Here is a 24,038-nt window from a genome sequence, read left to right on the forward strand (position 1 = left end):
AGCTGCGATCCGGCCTGATCAGCCCCATGCACTCCAGCAGAGTGACGGGCTGATCGATCGCGGCCCAGGGGAATTGGAAAAAATTGGGAAAAAAACATTTTACAAATTTTCGTTCTTACCTTGGCAACTCCCCCCTTTAACTACTGCCCTCGAAGCGCCCGGCCTCCCGAACAATGCCTCCTCTGCAGCTGTTGGTGTTTTCGCACGGCGATGCTTCAGGGGGTGGAACCGAAGTTCCGGTCCGGGGCGCTACTGGGGCGATGCACACAGCAAAGACATCACGATCTCCGGGTGCAGGAGACCATGGTGCAAATTGTTACCACCGCCGCAAACCTCCCGGCCAAGTGAGCGGGAGTCGTTCATCTCGCCACGCCAGAACGGTAAATCGTTATTGCCGTACCCCCCTCGGAGACAATAACGAGAGGCGCTAAAGAGGCCAATTTCTAGGCCACTATTTGGCTGATGGGGTTGCTATACTTTGCAGTTAAATGGCAATCAGGCCTAACAACCTTGTCCATTTTTTGGTCCTATTTATATTGTCTGCTCTAATGGCCTTCCTTGGTAACGGTACGCTTTGTGTAAAAGCAAAAGTTCTGCCTGAATTTCTTTCTTACTTCTAATTTCAATAATAAAACAAATAGCTGGAAATGCAAAGCAGCTCAATCAGTATCTGAAGAGAGATAGGTTAATTTTTGGGGTGTAGGCCTGATGTCAGGAATGAGGAACTCAGTTCTGATAGAATCTCCAAGCTTAACGGTAACTTATTTTTAAAAATCTTCTTTTACAGATGCTGATGTTTCTGCTGTATACTGCTCGCATTTTCTGCTTCTATTTCAGCTTCTCAGCAGCTGCAGTTTTCCTTCTTTCTTTTTCTTCCTAATTTTCAACTTGTGGCCCTTTGGCTGTTGGGTACTTCACCATCTACTCCACAAAATGTGTCTTACCCGCAGAGGGGTGGAACTAGACTCCACTTTTCTCAAGAGGGCAGAACCGCAAGATTAATCAATTCAGGAAAAAATACAATCCTGCCCATCACAGGACTCAGCTGTTTCTTAAGTGACTTCAAGGTTTTTAGCCTTCAGCACCCTACTTGGAAGCCCATTTAGCATTTTGCTCAGTCTGTGTTAAGATGATTAGGTACAGTGGGGATGAGCCTGATGCTGGAAGTAGATCTGCCTATTTTTCACCATCCTTTGGCGACTCTCTCAAAGAGCTTCTTTTAAGGTGTTTCATGTTTATGGAGATTGGCCAGAATCTCCACTTAAGTATAATCAAACTCCTTAAGAGAAAGCTCCCTGCAATTTGTATGACAATTAAATCAGTTACAGTACTTTGGCCCTGTCACAGTGTCATTTTCAATAAAAAATATATTTCAGTAAAATACACTCCTTACTACCTATGCAGCAAACATTGCTGGAAAACCAAAACTATCTCAATGATATTTATGATGGAATCTTTAATCCACCAAGGCATAAATATTAGATTTAGTCTTAGTACTGTGCATTCTTCCGTTTGTGGAAAAAAATGATTCAATCATACTTAAATGTGGCAAATCTGCCAGAAATTGTTTTGAAATTCAATGCCATTCCCAAATTATTTTAAATGTAAATTAAACTTCCGTCCGATCGTAGATCCAAATCAAGATTTCACATTTATTTTTTATACAGGTAGACTATCCTTTATCCGCACTTCTGAAAACCGAAAACCTCTGAAAACCGAAAGTTTTTTTGTGGAGCGTAAGTCGTGCGCACGACATAACCCGAGTGATGCCAAACCTGACCCGACGCGGCCGATGCTTTTCTGACCTGATTTGCGGGCCAGCTTAGCGTAGGAGTCAGCCGATATCCGGCTTTCCCACAACTGGCAGCGGCAGTCGAGCCCCAGACCCCCGCTAAGTCAAGGAATTCAGGTACGGAGCAGGGGGAGCTGTAAACAGACTAGGAGCGGCAGCACAGAGAAGCAGGAAGGGGAATGAGACACGCAACAGTCACAGGAGGTAGCCTGAACTTTTAAAATTTATATTAAATACAAATACTAATTACCAAATTAATTTAATGTTCAGAGTTTCCCAGTCTGAAATAATACCTTCTGAAATCCGAAAATTTCCGAAAACCGAAACACAGCTGGTCCCAAGGTTTTCGGATAAGGGATAGTCAACCTGTATTACTTCTGCAGAAGAGAGGAAGTTGAACTAAATCAGAATGGGTAAAGGGCACAATCACAATGTGAGGGACGTGTCCCACTAAATTGTTTTTTTGCATGGGTTATACAATTCTTCCACCCAGCTCCTCATCCCAGAATCATTCCCTATTCCAACCCCTGACCCACCCTCATTCACCACAGTTCTTTATACACGCCTCTGCAATGGCTGGCTTAAAAAAAAACCATAATGGCTTGGATTTTGCGGTCAGTGGCAAAGGATTTTGCGGTCAGTGGCAAAGGAACAGTGCTCGCCATTCATTAAGCTTGCAGCTACCCACAGACTTTTTGCGGGCTTTTGAGTGGCAACTTGTGGTAGTTGGATATCTTTCCCAGCACAGTGCCCTCTTCAGGGGATCTGTAGCTTTTGTGAGCAGGGGAAGCAACAGCGTGTCTCTTCAACCAATCAGATTAAAGAATCCTCACTGAGGCACGCAGGCCTAGATATTAACAGGGTTACGTAGAGGGGGGGGGGGGGGCGGAGTTTCAGATGGGAATCCTGGAAGACCGGGTTTCCCCACACGCTGTGGAGGGCCTAATTCCACAGCATGCGTCTTTTGGCCCCAACATGTTCCCCGCCTGGAAGTCAGCTTGATTGACAGATTTGGCTTCCAGTTGGGCGGGGAGGACTCCGGAGCAGGCTGCAGGACTAGGTGTGTCCGATCCATGACCCCATGAGGTCTGATCCCGGGGGGGCCTTTGTATGGAGGGGGGGGGGGGTGTCTAATGGGCGGGGAGCTTGGGGGGCCGGGGTAGCACTCCTGCTCCTCCTGGCCCACAAGCAGTGCTGTAAACCTTCTCCCCGAAGCTGTCCTCTCCTCACTTCAGCTGTCGGGTTTCCTGAGGCCTGGGAAACCCGGCCACCCACTGCAAAGCAGGTTAAATCAGAGGCTGCCAGCCTCATTAAAATAGTTAAATTCTGAACCCGCCCCCCCCTCTCTCCCTCCCTCCCTCCCGCTCTCCCTCCCTCCCCCTCTCTCTCCCTCCCTCCCTCCCCCTCTCCCTCCCTCCCCCTCTCCCTCCCTCTCTCCCTCCCTCCCCCCTGCTCCCAGCTCTTGGACACGGCGCTCACGCTGCCATAACTGAACAAACTGGAGTAAGAAGCTGGTCTCATTACTGCATAAGAGAAAAATAGCCTAATATATATGTAGATATATTTCTCTGACTCATACCATGGGAAGGCAGGAATTGACAATCAATCGTATTACGTTTTTTGTGAAGAACTTAAAGCATCTTTTGTTGTGTTCTGCATTCAAAGTACCAGTGCCCACTGTTCAAACAAAAACTGCCAAAGTGAGTGAGTAAAGGAAGCACGCATGGGCGTAAGATTCCCTTGTCTGTGCATTTTTCAGTGAAGGGAAGAAGGGTTTGTTTGCACTACATTGAAAATGTAATACATGTAAACGACATCAGGCATGTCTAGTTGTACAGCTGTTGTACAACTGCTTTATATTAGGGTAGAGATGTTCAGCGACAGGACCAACAGCAACTCGATATTTTGCAGGGTTATGGGGCTGGAGGAGGTTACAGAGATAGGGAGGAGCGAGACCACAGAGAGATTTGAAAACAAGGATGAGAATTTTTAAATCGAAGCGTTGCTGAACTGGGAGCCAATGTAGGTCAGCAAGCACAGAGGCGATGGGTGAAGGGGACTTGGTGTGAGTTAGGATACGGGCAGCGGAGTTCTGGATGAGCTCATGTTTATGGGGGGTGGAGGATGGGAGACCAGCCAGGAGTGCATTGGAATAGCCATCAGGTGCATTCCTAGACAAGCTTCCATAGTTCACCGCCCGCCCCCCCAACACGTCTTTTATATTAGGATGTTAAAAAAAAAGGAACAAAATGCAAATCCACTTCATATTCAACTGAATATAAAATCTGGTAAAGTTTGCACTGCCCTGTTACCATCTTCAGCTATACGTCTGAGATGAATCGATTTAAAGTGAGCTAATTAAGGATCACTATCAACAGATTAACGATTCTCTTTCCAGTCAAATCGTCTTCTAGTGCTGACTCCTACCTCCTGGTGCTTTGCAGGCAACTGTTTAGCTGCTTTTTGTACTGCTTTTAGAAACTTACAGTGCAGAAGGAGGCCATTTGGCCCATCAAGTTCTGTGCCATGTTAGTGTCATGATGCCCGACAGATGGATCTGCCTCAGCTAGCGGCAACCACAAAGAAACCTTGGTGGATTTGGCATGGCCAGTGCACAGAAGGCCTGCGCAGTCTTCCAAGCTGCTGCCCTTAGAAAATATGGCAAGATTATTCTGGGTAGGTCACTGGCCGTATGAGACCTGTGCATTGGGTGAAGGTGTCACCAACATGGCACAAAACCAATATAAAAGCAGCTTTTAACATACAGGCATTTTTACATGAGTGCAGCTAATTGCAGACATACAGGTCTGTTGTCTACACGTCGCTGCATGAAAAGGATACATAAATCTGAGAAAATGTGGATTCACGATTCTGCCATGGAGAAGGGAGCTGGTTTTAATGATATAAATATGGAGGATCTGGCCCCATCTAGTTGATCTCTGTATAAAAGCGGAGGCCAGCTCACCTCTGGGGTCTGGCTCCCCAGTCCGAGTGTAAAAGTGGGAGAACAGCACATGGAGGTCACTTTCCCAAAATTGAGTGCAGTTATTGTGCAAGTGTAAAACTGTCTAACAAATTCAGACAGTGCTGATGCTTCATTTTAGCTTTAGGTTTGTGTCAGCAGGCCATTTAATGGTAGGAGGTATCAGCCCAGTCTAGCTGGTCATCATACAGCTGGATAGCATCTCAAATGGGAACAGTAACCAATTTTACCCCCATGGCGCAGATTGGACGCCTGTAAGTTGAATTTCTCCCCCTCCGAGTCCTTGCCAGCACATATCGACAACAACTTGTATTTATATAGCGCCTTTAACGTAGTAAAACGTCCCAAGGCGCTGCACAGGAGTATTTTACGGCAAAATATTAGTAATGGGGTCAGTGAAATCAATGGACCGTAAATCACAGGTAATATATCTGTGATTTTTCAATACACACTACATAAAATTACATAGAATTTACAGCACAGACAGGCCTTTGTTCCAACTGGTCTATGCCGGTGCCACACGAGCCTCCTTCACCTTACTTCACCTCACCCCATCAGCATATCCTTCCATTCCTTTCTCAGTCATGTCCATATCTAGCCTCCCTTTAACTGCATCTATGCCATTCGCCTCAATCATCCTATGCGGTAGCAAGTTCCACATTCTAACCACTCTCTCGGTTAAGAAACTTCTCCTGAATTTCTTATTGGATTTATTAGTGACTATCTTATATTTATGGCCCCTAGTTTTGAACTCCCCCACAAGTGGAAACATCTTCTCTATGTCTACCCTATCAAACCCCGTCATAATTTTAAAGACCTCTATTAGGTCACCTTTTTGTTCTAGAGAAAAGAGACCCAGCCTGTTCAGTCTATCCTGATAGTTAGAACCTCTTAGACCTGGCATCATTCTTGTAAATCTTTTTTGCACCTTCCTCAGTGCCTCTATATCCTTTTTGGCACTAGCAACAAGTGAGGACTCAGATAATCTACCATACATTTTCAGGTAAAAGCAACACGCCAGATTACAACAGTAAGAGCCAAATTCTCTGGAAGCCTATTTAAATAATTTTTCTTTTAATTAACTAGCATAGTTTTCTCAATAATATCTTAAATTTTTAGCACTGCCTATGCTAATCGGTTAGTTGCTTATCTATTTGTGTAGTTCTAAGTTTTTCAAGTAATCCTAAACAGTTTCATACATTTGAAACTCAAAATTGAGTCCTGTAAAAGCTGCCTCAACTCTTACCTTAATTGCTTGCACCAGAGAGTGTGGCTCGAAATGATAACTATACATTTCCCTCCATATCTCATCTTTTATATTTGGATGTAAAATAAAAGAAACAAAATGCAAATCCACTTCCTATTCAACTGAACGCAAAATCTAGTAAAGTTCAGCTATTCGTTTGAGACGAATCGTTCTAAAGCGTGCTAATTAAGGATCACTATCAATGGATTAACTATTCTCTTCCCGATCAAATTGTTTCCTGGTGCTGACTCCTATCTCCTGGTGTCCTGCAGGCAACTGTTTAGCAGCTTTTTGGACTGGTTTTCTGCCATGTTCGTGCCGTGACTCCCGACAGGTGGGTCTTAATCAGCTGTCAAAAATCCCAAAGTAAACCTGGTGGAGTTGGTATGGCCAGTCATAAATCTGATACAATCCCTGTCGCATTGTCACAACCTAGAAGACAGTTCTTTCAACAAGCCTTAACCCTTCTGAATGTTGCACGACCGATGAATTAGTCAACACAATATCTACGCAAATACCATTCCTGTTGCAAAAAGAACGACATTCATATCACCCAGAAACAATTGTGGGAGTGAGGAGTGGGGGTTGGGGCGGAGGAAGCCTTGAGGCAGGAGGGTGTTCAGCAAGTTGTTGAAAACACAAATGCTAATCGGAACACCATAAGCTTAGTTTTCAAATGTCTGAAACGGAGCCCAGGAAAAACCAGTGGACTACCAGAAACGAGGAAGGAAACGTCACCATCATGATCAAAAAATGGGAAAATATTCCAATGCTTCTTACAGCAACGTGCAGCTGCCAAGGGGAAAGCGTTGAAATGCTTAAGGATGCAACTTTGGACAATGTTTCAAAGTAATAATTTCCATCACACTCAACCACTGTGGCATAAATATTATACGGTAGCTCCACCAACTGAAGGTAGCCTAAAATCACAAGAACGTTGCAAAATCATTTCAAGCCAAAACGTTTTGCGAATGCATTTGCAAATGTTTTGAAACAGGCAGTCAATGAAAGCATACTCCGTACTCAAATTGGGAACAAATGGCTTGCGTTGCTCTATTGACAGAAACATATTAGGAGAATACACACAGTCCAGATTGCTGACAGATTGCAAGATTGAAATCTTCTGGCTGATAAGGAGCAGGTTGTTCAATTCAATTGTCTGGATCACTGTTTGAATTAATATCGCCCACAAATATGACTAATCTTGCCATCTATGTATTTGGAGTCCATACCTTGGCTCTTTCCAGGCTTTTCCTTTGCTCGTGGAATGCAGCTGGACTCTTTAGAGCTGGAATAATAAACAAAACAAATCCAACCCGATTAGCAGGGAGATCAATAACTCTAATTCCAGTTTGTAAAATGCCCCATAATTACACATAAATATATGCTCGCTGTAGTCAATCCCACAGGATGCTGCATTCAATTTCAGGATGCCACAACTTGTTTCATTGACAGAAGCTGAAATTAGACCTCTTCCTAGACATAATATAACAATTATATACAATCAGCACTAAATTATACTTGCAATCACAATGATATCATGCCATTGAAACAAAATCCATCCATGGTGCACATTATGACAGCATTAATGATTGCATCCTTTCCTTGTCCGAAAGTGCATTCTGCCATGTTTAATCAAAGTCTTGGAATGAGCAACTTACATTCGATTTCCTACTCGGGTAGATCTCCCTTCACAACTTACCTGCTGAAATTCATCCTGCAATATTTAACAAATTTAACTTCAGGTAATTCAGGCAGTGTGTGTTTTAATTGAAAAATGAATGCGTGTGTTTGTTTCAGATATTGAATTATTAAAATGAGAAACCGGTTATCCAATTCACAGTCAAATTCTGGAGGGAATCACTGTGAAAAATGCTCCGATTCATCCCGATGCTATGCTGACGTTAATGGGACCAGCAGCACTTTGCATGCACACTCCAAGGGATAATCTACTCCAAACATTGCTTTTGAAGAATTGGCTGTTCTTAACTTATGGGCTGAAGGGTGAGGTCGAGGTCAAGTCGATGTCACACCCCGGCCCACTTAACTGAAATCAGGCAGCTTTCTCACAAACAACCGTAATACACGTCAGAGAAACTTACTGTGTAATTAAACGATGTGATCTGTGAATAGTTATCTTAGCTTGCGGAAACGCAGAGGTTAAATTGAGACATTCCCCTTCCAGTATTTAATCACATTTTAACACTCAAGTAAAGAACTGTACCTAAGAAAGTTCCTGTTCTTTGCTAAGCAGCATGAATTATATCCTTCTGCAGTGACATTAACAGCACATCCAGCGTATATGATTCCGAACACCTCCTCCATACCGAATGCTTTTTCAAAAAAATGTAAGAGTCCTTTGCTGATCTTTATCCTTTCACCTGTCAGCTGTGAAGATGCAGAAACTGAGCTACAAGGTTTTAACTGCACCAAAATGATCTCTGCTGTCTTTTTGTTTTGCTACTGACGGTTATCTTTCAATTTTTGATTACATTTTTTAATGGAGCTGCACCTGGTTTATGTGTATCTCATCCACGTACAGTGCCACAAATGTCAATTGTGATCATTTAAAGTGAAAATAACGACTGCAATGCAAACAGAAACGTTGCGGGACATTAGCCGAGAAATCGGATCGCGCGCCAATTGGGGGCACAAGGAGGGCCACGAGAAATTGGTCCGCCGGCCTGATTTGTTTATTACCGGTCAGCTGCAGGTGCCGGTCGCAGCCCCGAGAGGCAGCCCGTCAGTCCCGGGAAGCAGGAAGGTTGAATGGCCGAGGTGGTAAACAGTATCTGGGGATGGAAGAGGCAGTTGGAAGGGGGCGAATGGCGGCCTTCAGCTATCTGCGGATTTAGTGTGGAGCCGGGAGGAGCAGGAATACTCCTCCTGGCTCCACAATAAGATAAGTTAAACAGTTACAACTTACCTTTGGGGAGGCAGCCTCCTTTTAAGGACCACTGGCTTGACTGCCAAGCACCCGAGAATACTGCACCCCGCAGGCTGTGGTCAGTCGCTGACCAATTTTGTAAAGGGGGCCTAAAAGAGGTGTTAGGCCTTCTATTTTCATACGCAACGGGATTAACGCCTGTTTCAGCCATGGGCCCTGGATGCCTGTGGAGGTGCAATTACCAATACGCTGCTCAGTCCTCTCTACACTGCTCCCCTCCTGCAGTGTCTCACTCCTGGTCAGTCCTGTATACACTGCTCCCCTTCTGCAGTGTCTCACTCCTGGTCAGTCCTGTATACACTGCTCCCCTTCTGCAGTGTCTCACTCCTGGTCAGTCCTATATACACTGCTCCCCTTCTGCAGTGTCTCACTCCTGGTCAGTCCTATATACACTGCACCCTCCTGCAGTGTCTCACTCCTGGTCAGTCCTATATACACTGCATCCCACTGCAGTGTCTCACTCCTGGTCAGTCCTATATACACTGCTCCCCTCCTGCAGTGTCTCACTCCTGGTCAGTCCTATATACACTGCTCCCCTTCTGCAGTGTCTCACTCCTGGTCAGTCCTGTATACACTGCTCCCCTTCTGCAGTGTCTCACTCCTGGTCAGTCCTATATACACTGCACCCTCCTGCAGTGTCTCACTCCTGGTCAGTCCTATATACACTGCACCCTCCTGCAGTGTCTCACTCCTGGTCAGTCCTGTATACACTGCTCCCCTTCTGCAGTGTCTCACTCCTGGTCACTCCTATATACACTGCTCCCCTCCTGCAGTGTCTCACTCCTGGTCAGTCCTATATACACTGCTCCCCTCCTGCAGTGTCTCACTCCTGGTCAGTCCTCTATACACTGCACCCTCCTGCAGTGCCTCACTCCTGGTCAGTCCTCTATACACTGCACCCTCCTGCAGTGTCTCACTCCTGGTCACTCCTATATACACTGCTCCCCTCCTGCAGTGTCTCACTCCTGGTCAGTGCTCTATACACTGCTCCGCTCCTGCAGTGTCTCACTCCTGGTCAGTCCTATATACTGTACACTGCTCCCTCTTGGTCAGTCCTATATAGACTGCACCCTCCTGCAGTGTCTCACTCCTGGTCACTCCTATATAGACTGCACCCTCCTGCAGTGTCTCACTCCTTGTCAGTCCTCTATACACTGCACCCTCCTGCAGTGTCTCACTCCTGGTCAGTCCTATATACACTGCTCCCCTCCTGGTCAGTCCTATGTGCACTGATCTCATCCTGCACTTGCTCACTGGTAAAGTCAACAACAACAACTTGCATTTATATAGCACCTTTAACATAGTAAAGCATCCCAAGGCACTTTACAGGCTCATAATCAGACAAAATTTGACAACAAGCCACATAAGGAGATACTAGGGCAAGTGACCAAAGTTTTTAAGGAGCATCTTAAAGCAGGAGGAGGTAGAGAGGCAGAGGTGTTTCGGGAAGGAATTTCAGGCCACAACCATATAACGTTACTCCATTACAACTGTACAATGGTGCTACATTACAATTGTATAATATTACTATATTACAGGCATACAATGTTACTATATTACAACCATCCAGCATTAACATATAGCAAATATACAATGTTGCTATACTACAACCATTCAATATTACAGCCACATTGTGGTAGTATAGTAAAGCCATAGAATATTAATATATTACAAGAATACAATGGTACTGCATTATGACCATACAATATTGTTATATTACTACCATAAAACATTATATTATAACCATACATTGCTGTATTACTACCAAACAATATCACTATTATATACAATTTTCCTTGTGATTTTTTTCTGGCGCGCAGGCCCTTTAACTGGCTGTGCCGCCCATTCAATTTCTCGTGCAGCTTAATGGGAACATTGATTAAATAATAATGGCACTATATTGCAAACCGTACAAAATGCCATAGTCCAATAATATTTGATTTCTGGCAGCTCTGCGTAATGTTTGTGCATAGGTTTTAGTGAACAAGATGGGAGACTTTCCACTTTGGCACTCCTGGTGCACACTGAAGTGGATATCAGGAAAATTTCACACCTCCCAGCCTATGGTTTTCCACCCATTTGATTTTACTGGGCGGAAATAGCGCAGTTTCCCTCTACTTGTTCCCACCATGTAACGGAAGCGCCACAGTGGAAAATCCTCCACTGTGTAATGTGTAATATCACTAAATTATGCAGCAAAGTCACAATGATAGAAACAGTATGCACTGACATGAATCTGGTCATTCATGTGGAAATGACTTATGAAATGATACTGGGCGGCCTGCTGGTGGCACTGTCCAGGGAGACTACAAATACTCGGGCATGGGCCCAGCTTGCTCAGGACATTCTTTAACAGGAACTAGTGAAGGACACAACTAGATCTCCATGTTGAAAAACAGTTGATTAAAGCCCTGTTTAATACTCAGACTAAGTGCCTCGTAGTTTTCTTACGTCAAGTACCACTGTAAATGTCCATAAGTGGTAGTTAAGTGGGGAGCAAATTGGGACTTGGCATCAGTTTACTTAGATTTAGAATTTGCTTGTAGTAGATTATCACACACTGGGGTAGATCCTGACTTTGTCAAGAGAAGTCAATGGAAATAAAAATCAGGTAAAATCGGGGGAGATGTAAAACGGGCTGCCGACTAGCTATCACTCATTTTACACTCTCCAATAAAGTCAAGATCTACCCCACTGTCTATGGCATCTGTGTATATTATTTTTCTGCAGCACTGGAAATGAAATGTTCAGCATTTATCCGGACCCTCAGAAACATCCCATAGTATGTCAAACAGAAGAATTACATTTCTGTTTGACATTCAGTGACCGTTGTTATGCAGGAGCCATTTTGCACACAGCAAGATTGCACAAACAGCACTGAGATGGATGACCAGTTATCGGCTTTATTGGTATTGATTGAGGGAGGAATGTTGGTCAGTCCAGCACGAGAGCTCCCAGTTCTTTTTTTGAATAGTGCCAGGAGACTTCTAATGTGCAATGTCCACTCGAACCCCCAGAACCGGCAGACAGGGCCTTTCTTTAACAATACAGAGCTGCCTCAGTACCACACAGGAGTGTCAGCCTCAATGACGAGAAACCACAAACCTCTGACTTAGAGGAGATGACACTAACTGAGCCAAGCTGACACTGCCTCACTGGGAAGAGGTGGTACAACAGTGTACAGTTAATGAAAATGTTCATAACAGAAGTTATATGTAGATAACAGTTCAAACAGAGTTAGCTCAAGGTTCCATAATTTGGACATTGTTTTTGTATTCTGACATTATCCCTTGAAGAGAAGTGAAACAGCCATTGGGTAGCCTGATTCACTGACCTTTTAGGTGATGGCTCTATAGAGAGTAGCATTCCTTTAAGATTTAACAACCATTGGAATCAGATGCTCAAACTCCTGTTATCCTATACGGTGTGATAAAGCACAAAGTGGCCAATGCCATGCCATACCCTGTCAGTTTCAAGCGCAGCTGCTATCTCCTGTCAATGTTAACTGAGTAGTTTGCTCTTGATATAGTTCTGACCGGCATAAGCTTTTTAAATCTAAAAACCTCTACCTTAAGATTGAAAAAGAAAACACACAAATTAGATGCTTAGGCTGTGGAAAGTGAGGTCACCTCAGGTCTTTAAAGCTGTACAAGTCCCTTCTTACACATTTATATCGGCAAAAGTAGGACACCTCGATGAAAATCATGCTACACCTCATGTACACAGGACATTATGGCCCTGAATTTGCGGTCGGTCTGACGGCGTACTCTGAGAGTACGCTGTCATACCGCCTTTGAAATTGACTGCAAGCTTGGGATTTCCAAGCGCATGCGCTAAATCCTGAACTTGCGATGTTAAGTTCCGAATAGAAAGACGATCCACTGCGACTTTCAAATCCTCATTGCTGGTGAAAAGTTGGGCTAATTGCCCACCAACTGCGCATCAATTACGCTATAAAATTTTATGACTGGTGCAAACAGGCACAGGAGCCTGTTTGCACAGGGTACGGAGCGGGGGGAATGAGAAAATTGCAATTTTAGGGCCATAATAACTTGTGTGTAAATATTAAATAATGTTATCAAAATAGATTTCAACTTTTTGTCAGTTCATTTACAGATATATGGAAATGTATTGATGTAAGCTTGCAAGAAAACAGGTGTTGGAAGAAAAATAAATCTAAGAGTGAAGGCCAGCCAATATTTATAGTGAGGCTGTCAGGTTGCTCTGCTTAACTCTGCTGTAGGCTTGATTCAAATTAACCTGACTTTTCCTTTAATCAAACAGGGCTGTCAATGTTTCCTGATTGGCTAGTGAAAGGAGCACCGCCCTACGGTGCGCCCCTGGGATCCGTGGGCCACTACACTGCGCACAACTCCGCAGCATTTCCAAGCAAGTTTTCGTTTGGGGCTTCGCGCCAGCTAAGTGGGGATTTCGTTCAGAGGTCGGTGGCGTACTCCTTCGCTACGCCGCCGACCACAATTTTAGGGACTTCTGATTCCTTGCAAACCCGTCTTGTGTCGGACTTGCATGTCTGGCATCGTCATCGATAATGTGAATTAAAAACCTCTCTTTCAAGAAGGTTACAGTTGTTTTGCTGCAAATCAGTTCAATCCTCTCCTCTTACAGGATCACTTTTTTCCCATTCCCCACTGAATGTGTCATATGCTTTTGTGAAGGCTGCCTGTTACTGAAACTTCGAAGACATCCCCATGTGATATAGAACAGGAATTGACAACATACTATGGTGGATTTATAGTTTGCACAAAAGACATTTGCAATGTTAACGTCAGTCCCAGCTGATACCTTTCCAAGTGCTCACTTATTCTGTCCCTGATGATGGATTCTAGCAATTTTCATCACTATTAACTTTAAACATACAGGCTTGCAGTTACATGGTTTGTCCCGACCTCCTTTTTTGAATAAAAGTGTAATATTTCCTGGCAATATTCTCAAACCCAGTGAGCGTTGGAAGATTATAACCAATTTTATTACCTATTTCTTTTAATACCCTTGGGTGGAACCATCTGGGCCTGGAATTTGTCAGGCTTCAATTCCATCAATTTATCCATTATTATTTTGCTTTCTTCGATGATCTCCAAGTTTCTGCCCTTCACTAATCTCTATCAGAGGTATATGGAAGAGTAATGTATCTTCTTTCTCCACTTTAAAGGCTGATGTAAAATAATCATTTAGAATTTCCATTGTGTGGGTTTCCTCTATTTGGCCAGTTTCATTTGACTCAGTGGTAGCGCACTTGGTTCCGCGGCAGAAGTTTTGGGTTCCACGCCAGGACGTGAGCTTTAATGTAGTACTGAGATCCTATTTGCTTGTTCAGGTAGATGTAAAAGATTCCACAGCTCTTCTTAGGAAAAAAAAGAGTAGGGAAGTCGCTCAGTGACCTGGCCAATGTTCCCTTTAATTTTTTTTGGCTGCGCGGCCCACTCAAAATACGCACTTTTTCCTATTTAAAAGCCGGTGAGCCGGCTGCGCGGGCGGGAGCTGCAGAGCGCTGCGCAGCTTAAAAGGAACACTGGTGCTGGCCAACACTGATCTCTGGACCAGAACAGATTAACTAGTCATTTATCTCATAGCTGTTTGAAAGACCTTGCTGCCTGTCTGCAAACTGGATGTCAAGTTTGCCTATGTAACAGTGACTGCACTTCAATAGTAATTCACAGACTATGAAGTATTTTGGGATGTCCTGAGGCTGTGAAATGCTCTGTATAAATAGAAGTTCGCCTTTCTCTCTTTCTTTTAGTCATATCTAAATCTGTTTTAGTGCAGCCATCTCCTCCTTTGCCTCTCTCCTTTTCTTGCTGTAGTTAATAAAAACATTGCTATTATCATTGATGCCATCTGCAAGCTTTTCTTTTAAGCATGCTCCTTTTTTGCTTTTCCTTATTATTTTATAATTTGTTACATATTAAATTCCTCTTTTCTCATTCTTGCCACTAGTATTCACCCTTATGCCTTCTCCTTTAATTTACTACAGTTCCTAACCACTCTCATCAACTATTTATACTTCACGCCATAAGTACCCCCCGTTGCCTTTTAGGAGTACAAACTTATTTGTAATCCATTTTGAATTGATTCCACAGCTGGCCTCTAGATTTCCGGACCAATAATTTCCCCCTGCCCTATTCTAGTGAAACTCTTTCCTTGTCCCTTCAAAAGGTAGCCTTGTTCACAACCAAGATCTTGGTTTGTGCCTCACGTTTGTCCCCTTCAGGCCAGATGGCAAACTCAATCGGATTACGGTCCATGTTCCCAAGATACCCTCTTGCTATCAGTTTGTTAACTTTTTCTGGTCTGTTAGTCACAAGTATTCGGGTATTGCCTACTCCTTTGTTAGGGCGAAGACATGCTGCTTTAGCAAGCTATCTTGAATGCATACAATGCCCCTGAATTTCCGATCGGAGGCTTCCTGCGGGCGGATGCCTCCGATCGGAAAAAACTTACCTGCTGGCTCCGTAGATCCCGAGGCTTATGATCCTGGGCCTCTGCTCTACGAAATGTGCAGAGGCCCAGGTATCCCAGGGGCGCATGCGGTTCGCATTTAAAAACAGTTAAACATTAAATAGATTTTTTTTAAATCATGTATTTAAAATTAGTTAAAATTAGATTAAATTAAATATTTTAAACAAAAATTTCATTTTTGAAAAAATAATTAAAGTTTTTTTTACAGGGCTAAAAATAAACTTACCTTTGTAAAATTATAAATGAGTGAAAACATTAAAAAAAATTTTTTTTAACTCTTATGCTGGTAAAAGCAGGCCTTACACTAAGTTGTGCAGAAAGCGCAACTCTCTGCCCGCGGAGGCCCTTTTCCCGGGCAGGTGGAGGATCACAAGTGCCGGGTTTTAGCGCACACGCTTCGCATGCCTGAAACCGGCACTTGCGAGGCCCCGACGGGTGCGTACGCAGCTCGCACGTACCCGCGGGAGTCGGGAAAATCCGGCCCAATAAATCTACGCTCTTCCTTTTTGCGCTCTTATTTCTCTCCCAATCTATATGCAGGTTAAAATCTTCCAATTATTACAAAATTTTTCTGCTTACATTTTCTTCCCTTAAGTTATTACAGTCAGAAAATCTGTAATATATTCCAACCAGCATTTTGTATCCTTTACTCTTCCTATAGTAATTTCATCTTGTTTGGATCCCTCCTTTTACTGCCATGATGGTGCAATTTTATTAATACTGCTACCCCTCCCCTCATTTCCTATTTTCATTATCCAGTACTTTTAACCTGTAATTGTACAGTTCAAATGAGACGGCTTCGTGACGATGGAGGCATGAATTGTAATCCATTTGCCAGGGTTCATTTCAAGGCTTCGTGAGCAATTCCGTGATGAAACCTGTCAAGAGGCGAGAATGGTTCTTAAAGTGTGATGCCTGTACAGTCTTGTCTCTCACTGGAAGGGGTTTTGAACTTGCTCAGCCTTCTTCACGTTAACACTTACCATCTGTTGGGTTGCTTAATGCTATGCTGGTTAACCCCCCAAAAAGAAATGCAGATTGCTGGGCATATTTTCAAATTTTCATACAATTATAGAATGCTCCAGCACAGAAACAGGTCACTTGTCCCATCAAGTCTGCCCCAGTGTAATCCCATTCTCCTGCTCGCTCCCTACATTTAACCTTCCCCCTTTTAATTCCTTTCTAAAATAACTCACGGGGCTAGAAATTCCCCTCGAGCCCCGTTTGGGGCGCTAAATCAGAAAAGCTGGAAAAGTTCGCGCCAGGCACTTAACCACTTCCAGCCTTTCTAAATTTCCCACTTTTTGCTCCAAGAGGGAAGTGGAGCGCTAAATTAAGCACTCCACTTCCTTCTGGAGCGCAGGGGGGGGGGGGAAGTTCGCGACCCGGGGTGCATGGCTCAGCAGCGCCACCCACTGGACCACGTGGCGCTGACACATCGCAGGGGCTCTTCCCTGAATTAAAGGGAAGGGCCCCCACCCTGCGAACTCTGCAGTTTTAAAAAAAACTTACCTGCAGCACCAGGGAGCGGGGGTGCCGCGAGATTACAGCACGGACCCCGCATCCAGAGCAAGAAATTTTTTTTCCCCAAAAAAAGCCGACATTTTTTTTCAGGGCGGCCGGCTACCTCACCTTTAACATCCGCCCCGCTAGCAGCCGCCCGCCCGCCCTGCTCGCGTCCCCTTGCAGCAGTCGCTGCCATCGCCCGGCGCTGCTGCAGGGGGCGAAGGGGAAATTTTCTGCCGGGGCGCTGCGCCTGGAGATGATGTCACGATCTCCGGGTGCATGAGATCGGGGCGCAACCAACCTCCTGCGGAATTATGGAATCTGGGCGAAAATGCCTTTGCGCCTTCTCACGGGAGGTGCAAAGGAGGGGAAATTCTCCCCGATGGACTCTGCTTCAGCAGCATCTGATGCTCCAAGTCAGGTCACCCTGAACAGTTTTACTGCAGGCATATGTTCAATCCACTTGAATAATCTTTTGGTATTTTGGTATCGTTTACTGCAGGGCAGCTGAGCATGGTACTTGGAGCTTTTACTCAAAACTCTTTAGTACTCAATCTTTTCGGAGATAGCAGCCCAGCAAAGTGTTCCACACAGCAGTATGTAACTGAAATGATTTGCTTATCACTCAGCATTGCAAAAGTCAACAAACAGCTAATAGGGAACAGAAAGAAATGTGACCCAATGAATCCTGGTGGGGCTTTTTGAATGAAATCACTGCTCCAGACCTTGGCCCATTAAAAACAACATTTGTAAAAGTCTCAATCTCCTAAAATTGTCCTATCTCTATTAATATTATTTCAAAAATATCTTCTGGGTATCAAAACGCAATAGTTCCATATTGACCCTTAAGAGTCAAGACAAAGGGGGAATGTAAGGGGGGGTTGGGGGGCCATTGTGTTGATTACTCACATCGTGAGGTCCTAGTCTTGGATATTCTTTCGGGGAGGTAGTAAGCAAAGGAGAGAAAGACAACTGAGCTGAGGAGCAGCCTTGGTTGTTCCTGCACATCTCTAAGCGGTGGCTTATGAGTCGAAAAAAAAGCCCAGGTTGCCCCGATTGGCTGAGAAATAGTGCAGGACATGGGAAAAACCAAAAGGTATAAAAACAAATTTCAAACATGGGTGGAAAAGGAAGTAAGGGAAAAAATGTGGCGAGACAAAGAGTGAGCCAGCTTCCTCTGAGTTGACTTTCAGTTTCTTTTTGTTAATCCCTAATAACCTGCAAAATTATTAAGGAGAGGAAGCTTTTACAAATGCAGCAAGTAACTCTGTGCAAGGAGATACCGATGTTCCTATATTGTTACAAACCTGTGTCCCAAAATTCCTTGGCTTGTGATTCCGGTTGGTTATGCTGGGATTCTGTCCAACGGTGCCCTCCAGCGCTGGCGCTGCCAGTGTTTGTGGAGTCAGGGGGTTGGCATCTAATTAGCATGAGGCATTTGGACAGAGACATCACTTTGGGCCCATCTCTGGAGACCACCTGCCTCATGTCAATGGAAACTTCGGCCTCTGCCTGCCCTGGGGTTGGGGATGGGGGGGGGGGGGGGGGGTGAATGGTGTGCCCAGGCACCCCCACCCCAACCCATAGCTCATATTCACCCAGAAGTTACTAAAATAAACATTAAAACATTATTCAAAACTGAGGGAAAAAAATTTAAACGATTTACTCGTTCTTGTTTTATTGACCTTTTCCCTACTTTTTTTCTCTATCCGAATTGTTACATAGAAACATAGAAGATAGGAGCAGGAGTCGGCCATTCGGCCCCTTGAGCCTGCTCCGCCATTCAATGAGATCATGGCTGATCATCCAAATTCAGTACCCTGTCCCTGCTTTCTCCCCATATCCCTTGATCCCTTTCGCCTTAAGAAATATATCTAACTCCTTCTTGAATATATTTAATGAATTGGCCTCAACTGTCTTCTGTGGTAGTGAATTCCACAGGTTCACTACTCTCTGGGTGAAGAAATTCCTCTTCATCTCAGTCCTAAATGGCTTACCCCTTATCCTTAGACCGTGACCCCTGGTTCTGGACTCCCCCGCCATCGGGAACAGCCTTCCTGCATCTAGTCTGTCTAGTCCTGTTAGAATTTTATAAGTTTCAATGAGATCCCCTCTCATTCTTCTAAACTCTAGCGAATATAAGCCTAATCGACCCAATCTCTCTTCATACATCATTGCTGCCATCCCAGCTATCAGTCTGGTGAATCTTCGCTGCATTCCCTCCATGGCAAGAACATCCTTCCTCAGATAAGGCGACCAAAACTGCACACAATACTCAAGATGTGGTCTCACCAAGGCCCTGTACAACTGCAGCAAGACAAGTTTATTTTAACGTAATGATAATGTAATCGACTATTCTGTTCTTTTCATGTTAACTTTAATTTCATTACTTTAAAATCTTTTTCAGTATTTATTTCTTCTACTTTGTTGTTGTCACCATTCATTTTGGAGGTTGGCACAACTTAGGAAACACTGGCATTTGACTGGCTCAACACCAGCTTCAAATGCCCTTCGCTTCAGTCAAACAAATGCCAAGATAGACAGGATCACGATACTGTCAAATCTTAAGACACATTTTTCTGTTTTGAGCAGAAAATAGCTGCTGGTCAAAGAGTACATTTCTTGGCAGCCCCAGAAGATCATGTCTGGCTGAAAAAACTCGCCGAAAGCGTGCAAAGTGCTATAGTAATCCATCTCGATGAAGAGTTAACAGATAGGTATTTTCTGCATTGAAATTTATCGTTGTCATTGCTTTGCTCCTTGCAGGAAAGATCCTTGTTTAAAAAAAGGTCTTGTAATAAATATTTACCTCAATGAAAGCAAATAGTCTAATATGTTTGCACTTTGATTTCAGACTCAAAATGCTACTATTGAAGAAGAGGCTGTTTTACTACAAACCATCATTTCGAAAATGTACTGACAACGTATTATCATGTATCCACTGCTATATATGCATTCCTCTCATATCCCTGTCCAGCTATAAAGCGTGCATCGTCATTTTATACCATTGTTTTAATGAAAATGAGCTAAGTTGTGAAGGCATCCTTGTGTTTTGGATGTTTAGGCCGTCCTTCACTTTGAAAAACATTCATAGTCACTTTGACCTCATCAGCTGTCTATACTTGATCTGGACAGATCTTCAGCGTTGCACTGTAGCATTTCAGGAAGCACTGCTAAGACACAGTAAACATTTGTGAATGAATTCCTCTGCTTCCCTGCACGTGTACAGGGTCACATTGCTTTAGTAAACAAACTGCAGGACTAACAGTTGATCTCAGGCAATTGATATGGAATCATCAACTGGACTGTCCTGTAAACATGACAACCTCAGTGATGGCCTGTTTTCTCTTTCTAATTTATTATTTTTTTTACTTTGCTTCCCAATTTCCACTTTCCCCAGGTCACGCAGCTTCCCTGACTGAGTACAAAGTGGGGATCTATTTGCAGATGCCCCTCTCCTGCCTGTGGGCAGCTTGGTATAACGTGGACTCTGATATTCTCCATGCCGGCCTGGGCCTCTGCTGCGCGCATCCCGTTCTGACATGCTAGAATTGGAAACTCACCGCCTGGCACTTTCCGACCTGAACCTATCGTTCTGTGCAGCCCGCTGCTCTCCCAACATCCGTGAAGGTTTAAAACTTCGGCCCGGGTCTTGACAATCCCACCAGAACTTTACACGGTTAAGGATCAGTTACAAGTTAGGTGCTTTAAATTACTGACGGACATCTCAAATGGGCCACCGGGCCAGTGCAGCGCCAAACAGTGCAAAGGTTGCACAAAATTTAGAATGAAACTGCTATAAGGGACCTGTCATACATCTGAGGTTACAAGAGACATGAGAATAGGAAGCTGCATCTCAATCCGCTTCCTGCTATGAAAAATGTGCAGTTGAGAGTGTAATCTCACAATGACTCAAAAGTGAGAAACACTACAAGGCTATCTGGATGATTTGTAAATAGCAATTCTAAAAATTGACTTAATGCAGCAATGAAGGGATATAAATACTGCAATTTAATTTCTCCAATGGCTGAGTGGGTAAAGGCCAGATCTGATACGAAGCTGTACAGACCAGAAGGTCTTGCTACAATCGCCAGCACGTGCCAAGCTTGTGATCTCAGTTGGGGTGTAGAGTTGGCCCGAGTGTCCCCTGGGTATAGGTCAGTCTGCTTTCCCACATCTTATTGCTGTACAGCGCCCACTATGGGAAAGTGGGCATGTAGATTCTTTTGTGATTCCCTCCACAATCAAATATCTGTTTTGGTTCACACATGAACAGTTAGTTGTGTGAGGTTGTGGAGGGCTGAAGGGGCCTGTGGAACCATATCCCAGCGGGAATCAGGGCCCTCAGTGAGGACCCAAGAAAAAGGGAGACAATTGGGGAAAAGTTTCAATTCAATTCCACATATAATTCATTTCCTACATTACAAAAGTGACTACACTTCAAAAAGTGCTTTGGGACATCCTGAGGTCATGAACGGTGCTATATAAATGCAAGTCTTTCTTTCTTTATAATGTAGTCTGGACTTTTCATTTAAGTATATATTGTGATTGCTCTGTATTCATTACTGATCCTCTCAGCATTTACTGATGGATATACAGTACATGTCCTGGTAGTTTAGTGGTGAATTATTATCAGATTTCCTTTCAGTCTGGGGAAGGGTATTTGTCAGATACCCTGTTAATCGAGGGGGGATTTTCAGCCCACCTAGTGATGGACATGTATCAGATCCACCAGTGATCTCGTGGCAAGCATCCGATACTCTGGTGATATAGTGGGTAGTGATCTAGTGGTAGGCATGAATCGGATTTCCCAGTAACCTTGTCGTGGGTTTTATTAAATCCCTCGAGATCCAGTGGAAAATATACCCAACTCCCTAGTGGCTGGGAGTTGGGTAATGTAACAGGCATGTATGGAAGTCCATTGATGAGTATATAACAGTTTGAGGTGTGGTGCTAGGAGCAGAGGTAGATTCTATCCCATTCCTGGGTTGTTCAGTAATTACTTTCCCCAAGGATGTTTATTCCGATTTCAGAGGTGGAACCATTTGAATTTCATACGGTGTGATTGGAATTTAAAAAGACCCTTCTATGTCAGAAATACTGTAACTCTTGGAGATTTGCAATGCAACACGTGCGCTGCAAGATGCCAGTTGGATATTTTAAATTAATGACAGACACTGCAAATGCTCACCCCTGTTTACATTATAATTCTTAAATAGAAAGTCATTCAGTGACTCTGCTCCATCTGCAGTCGTTATATTCACAAAGCGAATTTGATGTTTAAACTAAGTTGCTCGCTATTTGACTTTCAAATGATATTTTGCTCTTGTTCATTGCCATTTAATTAGGCTAAGTGTTGTGCAAAATCTTGTTCAGTTCACACATACGCATTTCTTCTTAAATAAAGCTCTTTAGATAAAGAACACCCTGCTGAGGGTTCTGACACAGTCCTTTCACACCCTGCCATGTTCATCAAAGGTCAGATAATGGCCTTGGAGTTGTTTATTTGGCTACTGATCTAAATATAACTCAACCACTGTTGGATCTCAGTGCAGAAGGAATTCTTTGCATTACACGGATCAGTTTATTCGCTTCCCTGAAGTTATGTATAAACTTTAACATGCTCACTGTAGATACTCTCTACATAAGAGATTATAGTTCCGTATTTCTTTTTAGCACAGGCATTGTCATCCCTGTGATGTTATAAAGCAAGCTCTTCCCTATTGTTTATCAACATGTTCTGTGAGGACACAAGTCAAGCCACAAAAATCCTCTTTGTGTTGCTTATGGGCGAAACGAGAGCAACATCAAGTTGGAAAATTTAAAATCTCGAGATTATTTAATGACATTTACTTTAGAAAAACGGTGCTCCAATTTTAAATATTTCGAATGAAAATAATCCTGTTCAGATTTTGATTCCTAAGTGGGGTCCTCTGTGAATGGAGCTATGCCAGTCAGAGCCATAAAACACAATCAGAGTCAGTCAATCATCTTCCTCATTATAAAAAGGAAAAATGTTGGAAATACTCAGCAGGTCAGCCAGCATTTGTGTAGAGAAAAACAGAGTTAACGTTTCAGGTCAATGACCCTTCGTGAGATCGACCTTAAACGTTAACTCTGCTTCTCCACAGATGCTGCTTGACCTGCTGAGTATTTCCAGCATTTTCTCTTTTTATTTCAGATTTCCAGTATCCACAGTATTTTGCTTTTGTATTAATGTTCCTCATTATGACTGACTGGCTCAGAGGCCTAGAAATTGGCTCGCGTTGCACCCGTTTTACAGGCATAAAACAGGCACCTAAAGGCCCAATAAGATGGACGGTGTGCGCATGCTCATTCTGGGCCGGGAGCGTTCCGCCCGCCATATTGGTTAGAGCTCCCCTGTAGGCATCCAGGGTGTGTGCCTCAAACAGGTGCCAAGCCTTTTACAAATGCAAATTGGGGGCCTAATACGTCTTTCAGGCTCCCTTTGCAATATTCGATTTGCCACAGTCAATTACTTCAGGTGCTTAGCACCAAAACCTTAACTGGACCTCTGGAGGCTGCCCGTACCGGAAAAGTAAGTTTCAATTTTTTAACCTTACTTTACTATGGAGCTGGTCGCTCTCCTATCCGGCTCCTCATTAAAACTACGGGCTGCTGCCGATCACTGCTCCCTTCCTCCCCACCCAGACCCAGCGAAGGACCTCGGCCGGCTCTGAACCGATGATCTTGCTGCCCGCCACCCCCCGCGGGACTGATGAGCTGCCTGTGAGACTGGCACCCGCATCTCGCTGGTAATCACGAATGAGGCCGGCGGATCAAGTTGCACTCACCAAAAGCTACTGCTTGGATTGCGTGGTCTTTCAGACTGTATGTATACAATGAGCAGTTTGCTTGGTAACGCTGGATTTTACGGCATAATCCGGCCGAAATCGACGTAACCGGCGAATTTTAAGTGCAAATTACGTTCGGTGCAATTTGCGTTTCCGCGATCTTCTGCGCTGGTTTAAAAAGCATCGCACTGGAATCTGGACCCGCCCACAAAACTGGCCAAGCCCCCAGGATGCACTAATCACCATTGGGAGTTTCTGCTAATTGCGCTCGA

At 44.0% G+C, this 24,038-nt stretch overlaps 1 protein-coding gene across 7 annotated transcripts in view; it reads right to left on the bottom strand.

The window, feature by feature from the left end:
* The window catches only part of LOC147102682 (myocardin-like), a 291,661-nt gene that overhangs the window by 73,066 nt on the left and 194,557 nt on the right, over positions 1 to 24,038 (bottom strand). For all 7 annotated transcript variants that reach the window (XM_085963400.1, XM_085963399.1, XM_085963402.1 and 4 more), the window contains exon 3: positions 7,254 to 7,309. In XM_085963400.1, the coding sequence (XP_085819526.1) occupies positions 7,254 to 7,309 (56 nt within the window). The remainder of the gene's footprint in view (positions 1 to 7,253; positions 7,310 to 24,038) is intronic.

Source organism: Somniosus microcephalus, chromosome 21 (genome assembly GCF_052327205.1).
Source record: "Somniosus microcephalus isolate GS21.2 chromosome 21, FLI_Smic_1.0, whole genome shotgun sequence".
NCBI classification, from domain to species: domain Eukaryota; kingdom Metazoa; phylum Chordata; class Chondrichthyes; order Squaliformes; family Somniosidae; genus Somniosus; species Somniosus microcephalus.